The sequence below is a fragment of the Cetorhinus maximus genome, chromosome 5 (genome assembly GCF_964194155.1).
Source record: "Cetorhinus maximus chromosome 5, sCetMax3.hap1.1, whole genome shotgun sequence".
NCBI classification, from domain to species: Eukaryota; Metazoa; Chordata; class Chondrichthyes; order Lamniformes; family Cetorhinidae; genus Cetorhinus; species Cetorhinus maximus.
The window spans coordinates 40,057,806-40,071,304 of record NC_135883.1 but is presented as its reverse complement, the minus strand read 5'-3'; the positions used below and the strand labels follow the sequence as shown (position 1 = coordinate 40,071,304).

Sequence of the window (13,499 nt, the reverse complement as noted above, 5' to 3'; positions counted from 1 at the left end):
TGAGTGTCATTTCAGAGGGCAGTTAAGAGTCAACTACATTACTGTGGATCTGGATTCACATGTAGGATGACGGTTTCCTTCCTTAAAGGGCGTTAGTGAACCAGATGGGTTTTTAACAACAATTGACAATAGTTTCATGGTCACAGCCACTGATGCTAGCTTTCAATTCCAGATTTTCTGAATTGAGTTTAAATTCCACAGCTGCCATGGTGGGATTTCAACTCCTGTCCCCAGGGAATTAGCCTGGTCCTCTGGATTGCTAGCCCAGCGACATTACCACTACGCCATCGTCTCCGTCATGTGGAGCATAAACACTGGCATGGACCAGTTGAGTTGAATGGCCTGTTTCTGTGTTGTAACTATGATTGCCTGGTTTTCTGTACCTGAAGTGGTTAGATAAGCTCTGGACATTTTAACCTTCATGGTCTTCACACTATGCTTTCTTTGCACAGATAAAGACCATGCTACCTGGGGAACACCAGCAGGTGCTAAGCAGTCTTCAAGAGCACCTCAAGGACTTCTTGGAAGTTAGTCAGGAGTCTGAGGTCTTCTTGGCCAATGATGGCAACCAGCTCGAGAGAGAAGTCAAGTTCTGCAAGCAGTATTATGAAGATCTGCTCAAATCAGCTGAAAGAGGTAACGGAACAGGATGGTGCCAGTAAAAATGTCAAAGTGTGTATGTTTCATTCAAATGGGTTGTAGAAGGCTAGAGCCTAGAAAGGCAGGAGGTGAAGAGATTCTCACCTGTTGGAAACTACACTCGAGGTGCAGTCATTCTGATTTTCAAATGACTGTTCCCACTCCTCACAACTTGAGGATATTGGAAAATCCAGGTAATCGTGAAACTATGCTTTTCCCCACACCTGCCCTAAGACATTCAACAAATTCCTCTCCTGGAATCGAGTGGACCAGATGTTATTGTTAAAGACACTTGTCTTCTATATGATGCTATCACTGCCCCATTCAGCTCCCTATTGAAGACGAGCAGAATCAGCATCCACAACAGACGGGAACACATTCTGGATGCAAATTATATTTGGAAATTGGCTTTTAAGTTGAATTTGCCCAAACAAATTGCTCATGGTTGCAAAAAGTTTGAATACCTTGAGGGTATACGTGTTTTGAAACTCGCACGGTATGTTTTCACTGAAGGAAACATAAATAGTAACAATAACTTTTAGGAAAGGTGATTGAAGTGAATGGTGTAATCAGGATTGAGCAGAACTTGAATATGTTTCTGGAGAATGAAAGGATGGGGGCTAAGGGTAAAAAAGCTTTGTTTTATTTCTTTATTCTTTCTTCGTTGGCAAGGCCAACATTTGCTGCCCATTCCTAATTGCCCTTGCATGGCTTGCTAGGCCATTTCAGAGGGCAGTTAAGAGTCAATTACATTGCTGTGGATCTGGAGTCACATGTAGGCCAGACCAGGTAAGGATGACCGATTTCCTTCCCTGAAGGATGTTAGTGAACCGGATGAGTTTTTATGACAATCAGTGATGGCTCTCATGGTTGCCATTACTGAGACTAACTTTATATTCCAGATTTATTCGTTGAATTTATATTCAATGGGTAGTGGGATTTGAACCCATGACCCCAAACCGTTAGCTTGGGCCTCTGGATTACTAGTCCAGCGACATTACCATATTGCCACCGTCTCGTGCCTTTAGTAAGAAATGAATGAGTTTGGAGGCCTGATGACCTTTCCCCTTTTTAGCAAGAGATTGTACATTCAAACGTTTTGATCTCTTCCCATTAAACCAGAGGAGCAAGAGGAATCTGCTTGCAATCGGTTCAACTCAGAGGTACGGAACATTCGACTTCGTGTGGAGAACTGTGAGAAGCGACTAATTCGTCAAATCCGCACACCGCTGGAACGAGATGATCTACAGGAGAGCGTGCAAAGAATCTCCGAGCAAGAGGTCAGTTTAAGAAAACCCCACCCCCATCCCCTGTATTTTAAATTCCATCCCTGAAAAGCATTTTTTTAATACCTCAATAAACATTAGAATTACTGTTCAAAGTAATTCTATTCTAAATTTCCATTGGAGCATAGTAGAATGTTTTTTGAAAGAAGTTCAACCTTGGGATGTGGTTTTTGGTGGCAAGGCCAGCTATTGTAGCCAATTTCATAGTTGATATAACCGGAGAGATGACTAGACCACACCTGAAGGAAGTTAAGCTTCAACCGCATTGGTGTGGAACTGGAGTCACATACTTGCTCAGACTGGATAAGGACATTAGGGAAGCAGTTGGGTTTTTATGATAATCAATATGATCAATTTTTAGTGATACCAGCCTTTTACCTAGATATTTTTTTTTCATTAAGCTGAATTCAAATTCTCAGACTATCACAGTGGGATTTGAACCCCTTTATTCGAGAAGGGAGGGAGGCAGAAAACAGGAAACTATAGGCCAGTTAGCTTGACACCTTTAGTGGGAAAGGTGTTAGAAGTTATAGCTGGGCAATTGGGGAAACTCAAAATCATCGGGAAGAGTCAACATGGTTTTGTGAAAGGGAAATTATGTTTAAGCAATTTATTGGAGTTCTTTGAAGGCACAACATGCGCTGTGGATAAAAGGGAGCCTGTAGACATGCTATACTTGGATTTTCAGAAGGCATTTGATAAGGTGCCATATCAAAGGTTATTACGGAAAATGAAAGCTCATGGTGTAGGGGGTAACATATTAGCATGGATAGAAGATTGGCTAACTAACAGGAAACAAAGTGCATGTATAAATGGGTCTTTTTCTGATTGGCAGGATGCGATGAGTGGAGTCCTGCAGGGGTCTGTGCTGGGACATCAACTTTTTACAAGTTATATTAATGATTTCAATGCGGGGAGTGAAGGCATGGTAGCTAAATTTGTATTTGACACAAAGATAGGTAGGAAAGTATATTTTAAGGAGGACATAAGGAGTTTGCAGACGGATATAGATAGGTTGAGTGAGTGGGCAAAAATCTGACAGATGGAGTATAATGTGGGAAAATGTGAAATGGTTCACTTTGGCAGGGAGATAAAAAAGAGAGCATCACTTAACCGGAGAACGGTTCCAGAATTCCAAGTTGCAGAGAGATCTAGCGCATGAGTCACAAAATGTTAGTATGCAGGTACAGCAAGTAATTAAGAAGGCTAATGGAATGCTATCCTTTATTACGAGAGGAATTGAACATAAAAGTAAGGATGCTATGCTTCCGTTATACAGGGCATTGGTGAGACCACACCTCAAATATTGTGTGCAGTTTTGGTCTCCTTAATTAAGGAAGGATGGAAGTGCATTAGAGACAATTGAGAGGAGGTTTACTAGATTAATACCTGGAATAAGTGGGTTGTCTTATGAGGAAAGGTTAGACAGACTAGGCTTGTTTCCACTGGAGTTTAGAAGAGTGAGGGGTGACTTAATTGAGGTATATAAAATCCTGAACGGTATTAACAAGGTGGATGTGGAAGGGATGTTTCCCCTTGTGGGTGAGTCCAGAACTAGGGGGCACTGTTTTAAAATTAGGGGTTGCCCTTTTAGGACAGAAGTGAGGAGAAATATGACCACTACATCACCGTACCATGCTGAATGCTCCAGCATCTTTCTCTCACCAGAAATTGAAGAGCGAACTGGAGGTGCTTATTGTGGATCTGGAGAAAGTGACTGCAAAGTGTGACAAATTTTTTGGACAAGCCTCTTCATCTTCAGCCCCAACCCTACGCACAGAGCTGAATGTGGTGCTTCAGAATCTCAATCAAGTATATTCGTTATCCTCCATTTATTTGGATAAGTAAGGAATCAGTCTTTATAAATGGATCTTTCTCAGTGAATAAGAATGCAATAGTTTGTATGTATATTTTGGTTGAAATGTAACCGATACAGTGAAACCTGTAAATTACAGACCACTTGGGGACTCTTGCAATGTTATCTTAGTTAATGGAAGAAGCTTAAAGTAACCTTTGTTTCCAACTGCAGGTTAAAGACTGTCAATTTGATTGTTAAAAATACCCAGGAAGCAGAGGCTCTTGTTAAGCAGTATGAAACTAAACTGGGTGAGGAAGATGCAGTACCACCTGACACAGAGGCTATTCATTCTCTCCAGAATATACTGAAGGTAACGAAGATTTTCCTCTTAAATCTCAATATTTAGAAAGGCTTACATAGAATTACATACATTCTACCACATTCAGCCCAATTGGTCCATGCTGGTGTTTATTCTCTGCACAAACCTCCTTCCACCACTCTTCATTTCATTTAATCTTATCAACATATCTGTCCATTCCTTTCTCCCTCATGTACTTATCTAGCTTCCCTTTAAATGTATCTATGCAACTGCTTAAACCTCTCCATGTGTTAGGGAGTTCCACATTCTCACCATTCCTTTGACAGCATCTTCCAAACCTGTGACTTCTACCACCTAGGAGGACAAGGGCAGCAGATGTGTGGGAACACCACCACCTGCAAATTCCCCTCCAAGTCACTCACCATTGTGACTTGGGACCATATCACTCTTCCTTCACTGTTGCGGGATGAAAATCCTGGAACCCCCCTCCCTTACAGCACTGTGGGTGTACTTGCACCACATGGACTGCAGTGGTTCAAGAAAGCAGCTCACCACTGCCTTCTGAAAGGCAGTTAGGGATGGGCAATAAATGCTGGTCTAGCCAGCTACACCCAGATCTGTAAAATAAGTTTTAAAAGGGCACAAAAGTTTCCCCTGATTCTCCTATTGGATTTATTTATGTTACATTTATCACTCCTGGTTTTGGCTTCCCCCACAAGTAGAAATGTTCTCTGCGTTTAGCCAATCGAACCTCCTCATAGTTGTAACAATCTTTCTCAGGTCAGCCCTCATCCATTTTTTTTCTGGAGAATTCAGTCCTTACACACTCTCACCCTCCTACACTTCTTCCCTTAACAGCAATGGCGAACTGAAGTGGATGAGAGGCGCGTTGTCTTCCATTCATTAGAAGATGAACTTCAGAAAGGAAAGGCCGTCAGTGAACGCATGCTGAGGGCACACAACGAGCGGGACATGGACATGGACTGGCACAAGGAAAAGGCAGTTCAATTGGCTGAGAGATGGGAGAACATCCATTCCCAAATTGACAACAGGTCTGTATCATTTCTCACTGCATGTCCCCCAAAACAAGTGAATGCTGGATGAACCTATTACTGGGAGAGGAATGGGGCCCCCCATAAGTAGAACTCATTTCATGTATAAATGTTGCAGGGCATTGGGTAACAATGCCACTATTCTGTAGGCTGATAACTGTGGGCTGGTGCTGAAACAAACCAATATGGAACATATCATTATATCAAACATTAGAACCAGGATTGATCGCTACTCAACTTGAATTATAGCGAGGGGAGGATTGGGATGCAATAATAATGAAGAGACAAAGTCACTAGTCAAGGGTTAGAATGCTTTCTTCTCTGCTTTCAGGCTGCACGAGCTTGAGAGCATTAGCATATCTCTGAATTGGTACAGAGACTGTTACAACGATCTTGATCAGTGGATCCAAGAAATGGAAGCCATGCAACAGAAGATGCAAGAACGCCAGCCAGAAGACATCCTTGCTGATGAACTTAACCAACAAAAGGTAACTCACTTGCTAATGATTCACACTGGGTTACAGTAATAATGTATGAGCAATGGACACTTGTTGCTCTTAAGAGGGCATAATGAACATAATTCAATATGAAGACATGAACCTTATGGGCCAGAATTTGGTGCCAAAATAATGGAGAGGTTAACCCTTAACTAATGGGGTATTCCACCCTGACCCAGCAAATTCTGAGACATTTTTCTGTCCCTTTGTATTATTTGTCACGGAAGTCTTTTTGTTTTGAGATAATGATATTCACAAGCAAACTGATTCTGAAAATACTTGATCCCGATGAGCCTCAGGCTACCACTGGCCTCACGTCCACAGGCTAAACCGTGAGCAGAAGTATGTGAGGCCAGGAGAAAGAATTCTTCCATATGCCCCATTTCCCACACCTGCCAAGGGAGAGGAGGTTCAGTGCTGGACCCTTCTCTTATCAGCAAACACCTTCTTCGATAGCACCTTCCAAGCCTTAAAACTACTTGCGAGTTCCCCTCCAAGTCAGACACCATCCTGCCTTGGAAATATATCGCTATCCCCCCTCGCTGGTTCAAAATCCTGGAACTCCCTCCCTAACAGCACTGTGGGTGTACCTACACTACATGGACTGCAGTGGTTCAAGAAGGCAGCTCACCACCACCACCACCTCAGGTGCAATTAGGGATGGGCAATAAATGCTGGCTTTGTAGCATCCCATGAAATGTTTTTCTTAAACTGCCAAGATAACATTCTGAATGCATGATTTTTTTTCCCCCTTGCCGCCAATGCTGATCTGAATCTTCCAAGAGGTTTAAAATAGTGATGATAATGTGAACTGACCAAAGTGTTTGAAGTTACAATTGTAAATGTTGGGCCGTCAAGTCTTATGAACAAATTTGTTGAAAGGCCTATCAGCGTAGAATATATGGAAGACATCTCTGAAGCAACCATTCAATAAAATTGAGAAGAAGTTCAAAAGGCCTGATGAGTTCAATTATTCTTGTTTTGTTCCAGGTATTGGCTTCGCAAGTTGAGATGAAACAGGGCAGAATGGACGAATGTCAGAAATACTCCGACGAATATTCCTCTGCTGTAAAGGTAAGGTGGGAAATTCAATTGGAGTCAGATAGTTTTATTTCATTTTAAATAATTTTAAGTGGTTTTTTTATTTAAATTGTGCAGTGTTTTGACAGAATTAATGAAGGGAAACAGATTTCAGTTACGGGTTGGTGGGTAACCAGAGGATATAGATTTTAGGTAATTGGGTAAAGAACCAGAGGTGAGACGAGGAGAATTGTTTTGCCACAGTTGAGTTGTTATGATCTGGAATGCAATACCTGAAAGGGTGGCGTAAGCAGATTCAATAGCAACTTCAATTCCCATATGAAGAATTGGATAAATGCAAGAAGGGTAAAAATCCTACATTGGAAAAGAGCAGAGGGAATGGGATGAATTGAACAGCTTTACCAAAGAGCCAGGACACACACAATGGGCTGAATGGCCTCTTTCTATGATATATCATTCTATGGCTCTACAGTTGTCAGTTCGTTCAAGGCTGGTCATGATCTCTTCCAGTGTCTTTCTCTGATTAAACAGTACCTTTTGAGGCTTTTGTGATTTATAAAACAACCTTCACCCAAATAGGAATCTCATTGATGAATGCTGACAAATGAACTAATGCTGAATATTTGTTGTACAGAGCCTTGCGCAGACCCCAGCCAGAGAGCTGCGTTCAGTCCTCGGCACCGCGCCACACCTCAGCGAGGATATATTGGTCTTGAGGGGGAACTGTGCAGACTCAGCAGAATGAATCCAGGGTGTGAGGGGGAGGAAAGAAGTTATTAAATTATGAGACCAGGTTGCATAGAGTTTTCTTGTATTCCATTAAGTAAAGGAGGGTGAACTGATGGGAGTACTTAAAATGTTGAAAGGGTGCACTAGAGTCGAGATGGCAAAACTTGTGGTGGGGGAATCGAGAACAAGAGGTCGTAATCTTAACATTTGAGCTAGGGTGTTCGGGAGTGAAATCAGGAAGCACTTTTTCAGACAGAGTAGCAGAAATGTGGAACTGTTTCCCCCTGCCCCCAATCCCCCACCAACCATACCCTGTGGATGCTGGAGTCGATAGAATATCAGGGAATATGGGGTAAAAGCGGGTGAATTGAAATGGACAGATCAGCCATGATCTAACTGGTGAAACAAGCCCAAGGAGCTGGATGGCCTCCTGATCCTAACATTCCCTTAGTAAAGCACCTGGGAGTGTCAGCCTGGATTATATGCTCATGTTTCTATTGTGAGACTTAAACCCACAAACTTCTGACTCTAAGGCTCGAGTGCTACCAATGAACCATGGCTGATACCTATTGAATATTAAGAATGCACTACTGCTCAATAGTTGGCTTCTTTTATGGTTGGTGGAGCTACTGAGGTTTCGAAGAAGTATGAAGCATGAGCAATACTACTGGTACTTCTTGGTGGGGTTTTGTTGACAGTGCTTTGAATGGGTCAATAACACAATAACGATCAGTTGTGTCTTCCTCCGCTCACAGGAATATGAGCTTCAGCTGATGACCTACAAAGCCATGGTCGACTCCCAGCAGAAGTCCCCAGTCAAAAGGCGCAGAATGCAGAGCTCTTCAGATGCCATTGTGCAAGAGGTGGCAAATATTAACTTTATAAATCTTATTAAATATGAAGATTCTAAAATGTTTTCTCCTTAGAACAGAGAAAGTTAAACTGAGTACAAGCAAGAGCGCCGGAAATACTCAGCAGGTCTGGCATCATCTGTGGAGAGAGAAAGAGTCAACAGAAACAAAAACAGAAAATACTGGAAAAACTCAGCAGGTCTAACAGCATCTGTGGAGAGAAGAAAAACAATTAACGTTTCGAGTCCGTATGACTCTTCTTCAGAGCTAAAAAGAAGTGAAGATATGATGAAACTTATACTGTTTAAGGGGGGGTGGAGCAGGTGAAGCTGGATAGAAGGCTAGTGTTAGGCAGAGGCAAAGGAGAGATTGCCAAAGATGTCATAAACAAAAGGACAAAGAGCTGTTAATCATCACATCATCACCCTGCTATCATCGTATTCTGCTTTCTGACCCTAATGCCACCATCGGCCCCCTTTGTCCTTTTGCTCATGACATCTCTGGCAATCTCTCCTCTGCCTCCACCTATCACTTGCCTTCTATCCAGCTTCACCTACTCCACCCCCCTTAAACAGTATAAATTTCACCACATCTTTACTTCTCCTTAGCTCTGAAGAAGAGTCATAAGATTCTATATTAACTATCAAACAGGAATTGGATATATAAACTTGGGGGGAAAATATTGTAGAGCTATGGAGAGGGAGCAAAGCAGTGGCCTGACTTTCTAGTGGGTAGCTTTTTCAAAGACATAGATACAATGGACAGAATGACCTCTCTCTCTCTCTGCTGTTTGATTCTATATAAAGAAATGTTGAGAGAACATGGGCAGATGCATTTCAAAATAGAAGGGCTTTGGGCAAAAGTTTATTTTGCAATGAACAGGGCAGCGATCTTGAAAGAGTTTTGTTATTTCTGACTCTAGAACAGAAGTGTTGCTTCGCAGAATAAGGTCAATGTTATGATGCCCTGAGGACTCCCAGTATATCTACAGCAGTCCTTGTTTGTCGCTGCCTGATATGGACAATTGGACAGTTGGCTAATTAGAGTTTGCTGTTTAGAGAATGGATGTTTTTACATATCAGGTCATAAGTTTTTCCATATGATAATAATGTGTAAAGGCTTTCATAGGAATTAAGAATACAATGAAATCCATTATTGGCAACAATTATACAAATACTAATAATTTTACATATAAAGTGATCATGTTACTAATAACAATTACACATACAGTGATAGTTACTAATAATTATGCATAAACTTCAGACACTTAGGGTAAAAATGAATTGCTGGAGAATTCACCACCTCACAGGGCACAAGCCATTTGGGAATGGTTGACCAAACTTTGTTGGATTCTAACATATCTATTTTATCCCCTCTCTTTTTATACTTTTCTCTCACTCTGGCTATGTGAGATTCCACATGTTTTCATCTTGCCTCATCCAATTAACTGGAATTCAGTCTTAGGAAGAGTCACCTCCCCATACATCTTACCAGGGCCTTCATCGTGACTGATTTGCCAATCAAATCATTTGTTTGGATGAATTATCACATGCCTGTGCAGATGTCTCCTTGGAGGGCTTAATATGGGGGAAGACAGTTGCCAAGGCAAAAAGAGCTTGTAGCTGAATGCTTATCAGCTGAAATCTCTGCCTGGTGAACAAAGCTGACTTTCCCAGCCTCCTCACACAAACTCACTCAGCAGGCAAAAGCTGGAAGAATTAACCATTCTGTTATGACCAGGTGAAAAGGAGTGAACTGGCTCCCCCCTATTCAACCTCCTTGGTTGCTCACAGCAAAGGTTAAAGTTTCTTTTCCATGAAGATATGCCTTTTCTGAATCCAAATGTATTTAACTGTTTATGCATTGAGCAATAAGGAGCCAAACAAACAAGGTTTTCTTGAGTCAAAGAAAGAACAAATTAGTTAACCACTAAACCGGAGAAAAATAATAAAAACGCAACATCAGGTATTTGGTCCTAACACAGTCATTGGGGCCCACACATGTATCAGAGATAAGGGAAGTTAGAATCCAATAAAAATTGTTAAAAGGAAATACAGTTACGTGCCCTTGAGGCGTAGATTTTTAAATGTTGCAGCTGATTTGGAATATTTGGTTTCGTGGATGTGGTCAGATGTAGAAGATGTTGCAATTTTTACGCGATCTCGGTTTGCTGGTAGATTTCTAGTAATGTTGGCTTCTGAGCTGGGTAATACACCTGTTCCAAAAGAGAGACAGACAGAGACAGAGCATCCGATGTGTATTTCTAAGGGTTTTTGGCTGGGTCTATCTATGGCAGCCATTGTTCCAATATCCAGCACTTTGCATTTTAATGTCTGTTCCTTCGACAGTGGCGAGTTTCGACAGGTCTTTGAATTATAGGAAATGTCCCTCTCTTCACCCTCCCCCGAGCATGTCCTGTTTGCTTTTTCACCTTCCCCTTGGAAGGCAGCCTTGCATTTCTAAATAGTTTGTTCTATCCCATTTCAAATTTTGTTCTGTCTCATTTAAAATTGCAAAATTTCCAGTCAGTTGAAAAGTTAGGTTTTCAAAAATAAAAATAAAAGGCATAACCTTGTGACAATTCCCTTACAGCTCGCACCAGATGGGTGTCTTTCTAAAGTACTCATAGTGTGTGATGGGTAAAATGCAGGGCCTTGTGCTAACCTTGGTCCCACTTCCCTTTGTGTCTCTGCTGTAGTTTATGGACCTGCGCACACGCTACACGGCCTTGGTGACCCTGATGACCCAGTATGTGAAGTTTGCCAGCGATGCTTTAAAAAGATCAGAGGAGGAAGGGGTAAGAACTTCAACAAATTAATATCCTATGAATGGTGTTCAATTTCCCAAAGCCGCAAATTGGGTGTAATAGGATTGAGTTCATAAGGGAGAGAAAGAGAGAGTGAGTACTCAGGCTTTTTAGACACTCATGGCCATGTACCAGGGCATGGCTGGGATATTGGATAGATTTGATCCTACCTGCTTAGTTACTGAAAGAGATTTCAGGCCTTTTGCCGTGGGTGGCAAGGGGAGGAATTCAGGGAGAACTGTCACCAAGGCTATTTTTGCATGGATTACAGCAGCCAGCTTGAGAGGAGCATTGGCTTGAGGGTGTGAGACTGGGAGAGGTTGGTCTGTCTTGCGCTCCTTCTGGACTATAAAAGATACAAGCTATGCAAAGACATGACTTGGGGAACTCCACAGGAGGGGCAACTTACAGCCTGACACGCAAATAGAAAGAACTGAAGATGCTGGAAATAGCGGAAAGAACAAGTTAGCCCACACCTGTGAAAAGACTGGTACAGCCCTTGGTCTGGTCAGAATTGGAAGATAAGTTAACTAGTAGAACTGGAAAAAGTGTAGCAGGCATTGCAAGTAATTATCCATCCAGCCTGAGAGAGGAAGTGAATAAAAAAAAAACAGTTGCATTTCTATAGTGCCTCTCACAGATACAGGATGTCCCAAAGTGCTTTACAGCCAATGGGAGTATTTTAAAGTGTAATCACTGTTGTAATGTAAAAAAAAACACAGGAAGATCCCACAAGCAGCATCAACCAGATAATCTGTTCCATTGATATTAAGTGAAGGATAAATAATGGCCAGGGCACTTCAGTGATGTTTTATATCTAGATTGCAAGAAGGTTCTGAGCAATGGCTGGATTATGTAAATCCAAAATACTATTTCAGCACGAGGGGACATGGGATCAGATTCAGTAAAATTTAGGGCTGGTATCATGGAGTTCTTTACAATAATAGCGATCAATGTATGGAACGCCATCCCATATAGCGTGATGGATATGAAATAATTCCAGAAAGAATTGGATTTAGTAATGGGGGATGTGTGGGTGGGGTTTGGGGGCACTATTGAGTGGGTGAAATGATGGTGTTAGTAACTTGTGATGTGAGCTCTGTGTTCAGAATGTTATGTTACTGGTGCGCTGCTGCCACCTGCTGTCATTAATGGTGATAACTGCCTTTCCGAATTCTTTCGCATCAAGTATTGGTGGCGGTGCTTCAAGTGCTGGCAGATGTCTCTTACCAAAGGGAAGCGGGGAGCTTTGCACAGAATCTGTGATTGTGCCACAACTATTAGCAATGAGAGCAGGTGCTACATTACTACTAGCTACTGTGGGACAGTATTTATTTGTGATTACTGCTGGGTCTTTGAAATAAATCTGGCCAATTCTTGTCCTATTTTTATTTGGTACAGGGCTTAAAACTGGCCTTTTGTACAGAAATCATTACGTGCAGTCTAAGTATTTATAACATTTTATTCAAAGATTGCAAACCTTTACATTTGACCAATATTGAGATATGTAAAATAATCTGAGTCTTTGATACTCTGCGATGTATAATTTGAATTTTAAAAAGACGAGCAGTAATATTAAGGAACTGCTGTCAGCTTTTATTGATTCCTCCCTCTTTCTATAATGCACACTCATCCACCTATTATTCTTTGTATCTCTGATTGCACTCACTTTAAATACTGAGACCAATTTCACATACACGTTTGCCATTTGCGAAAAGACATATGCACTTTGAATTGGTGCAGTCTGAAAAATGGAACCTATTGCCAAGGCACTGCATAATAAACAGGCTAAAGCTGAGGTGTGTGTGTGTGTTTGTTGTGTGTGTGTGTGTGTGTGTGTGTGTGTGTGTGTGTGTATGTGTGTGTGTGTTTGTTGTGTGTGTATGTGTGTGTGTGTGTGTGTGTGTGTGTATGTGTGTGTGTGTTTGTTGTGTGTGTGTGTGTGTTTGTTGTGTGTGTGTGTGTGTGTTTGTTGTGTGTGTGTGTGTGTGTGTTTGTTGTGTGTGTGTGTTTGTTGTGTGTGTGTGTGTGTGTTTGTTGTGTGTGTGTGTGTGTTTGTTGTGTGTGTGTGTGTATGTGTATCCAACCAATACAGCTGCATTCCAAATCATTTTCACTTTGTGTGGTGATTTCCTTCATTTTGTTAATCTCATCACTGCCAACTTGTTGGGATGACACTTCAACTTAGTTATATTAACAGATGGTCATTGACAGTTAATGTAAACCCTAAAATGATCAGTTATTAATTCGGCTTATACATTTAGGATGAGCACTTCCCCTGAATTGACTAAACCCCGAGTTGGCAGTATAAGGTTAAATGATCTATCTTGGTGCTGTAGTTGATTTGTTTTCTCCTCCATGATTGGAGAATCGATTTTTGATATTCCGAAACCATCAATGAAATGCTCCTTGAAATCAGTCAATAAATCTCTCTCTGCTCTGTTACCAGTCTGGCTGGACAATGATTAATCTAGAGGGTCC

The 13,499-nt window shown here is 41.6% G+C and overlaps 1 protein-coding gene across 29 annotated transcripts in view; it reads left to right on the top strand.

Moving 5' to 3' along the window:
- The window catches only part of dst (dystonin), a 568,493-nt gene that overhangs the window by 281,249 nt on the left and 273,745 nt on the right, over window positions 1-13,499 (top strand). For all 29 annotated transcript variants that reach the window (XM_078541812.1, XM_078541821.1, XM_078541818.1 and 26 more), the window contains 9 exons: window positions 453-636; window positions 1,762-1,919; window positions 3,594-3,769; window positions 3,955-4,093; window positions 4,901-5,094; window positions 5,426-5,582; window positions 6,582-6,665; window positions 8,117-8,224; window positions 10,911-11,009. In XM_078541812.1, coding sequence (XP_078397938.1) covers window positions 453-636; window positions 1,762-1,919; window positions 3,594-3,769; window positions 3,955-4,093; window positions 4,901-5,094; window positions 5,426-5,582; window positions 6,582-6,665; window positions 8,117-8,224; window positions 10,911-11,009 — 1,299 coding nt within the window. The remainder of the gene's footprint in view (window positions 1-452; window positions 637-1,761; window positions 1,920-3,593; window positions 3,770-3,954; window positions 4,094-4,900; window positions 5,095-5,425; window positions 5,583-6,581; window positions 6,666-8,116; window positions 8,225-10,910; window positions 11,010-13,499) is intronic.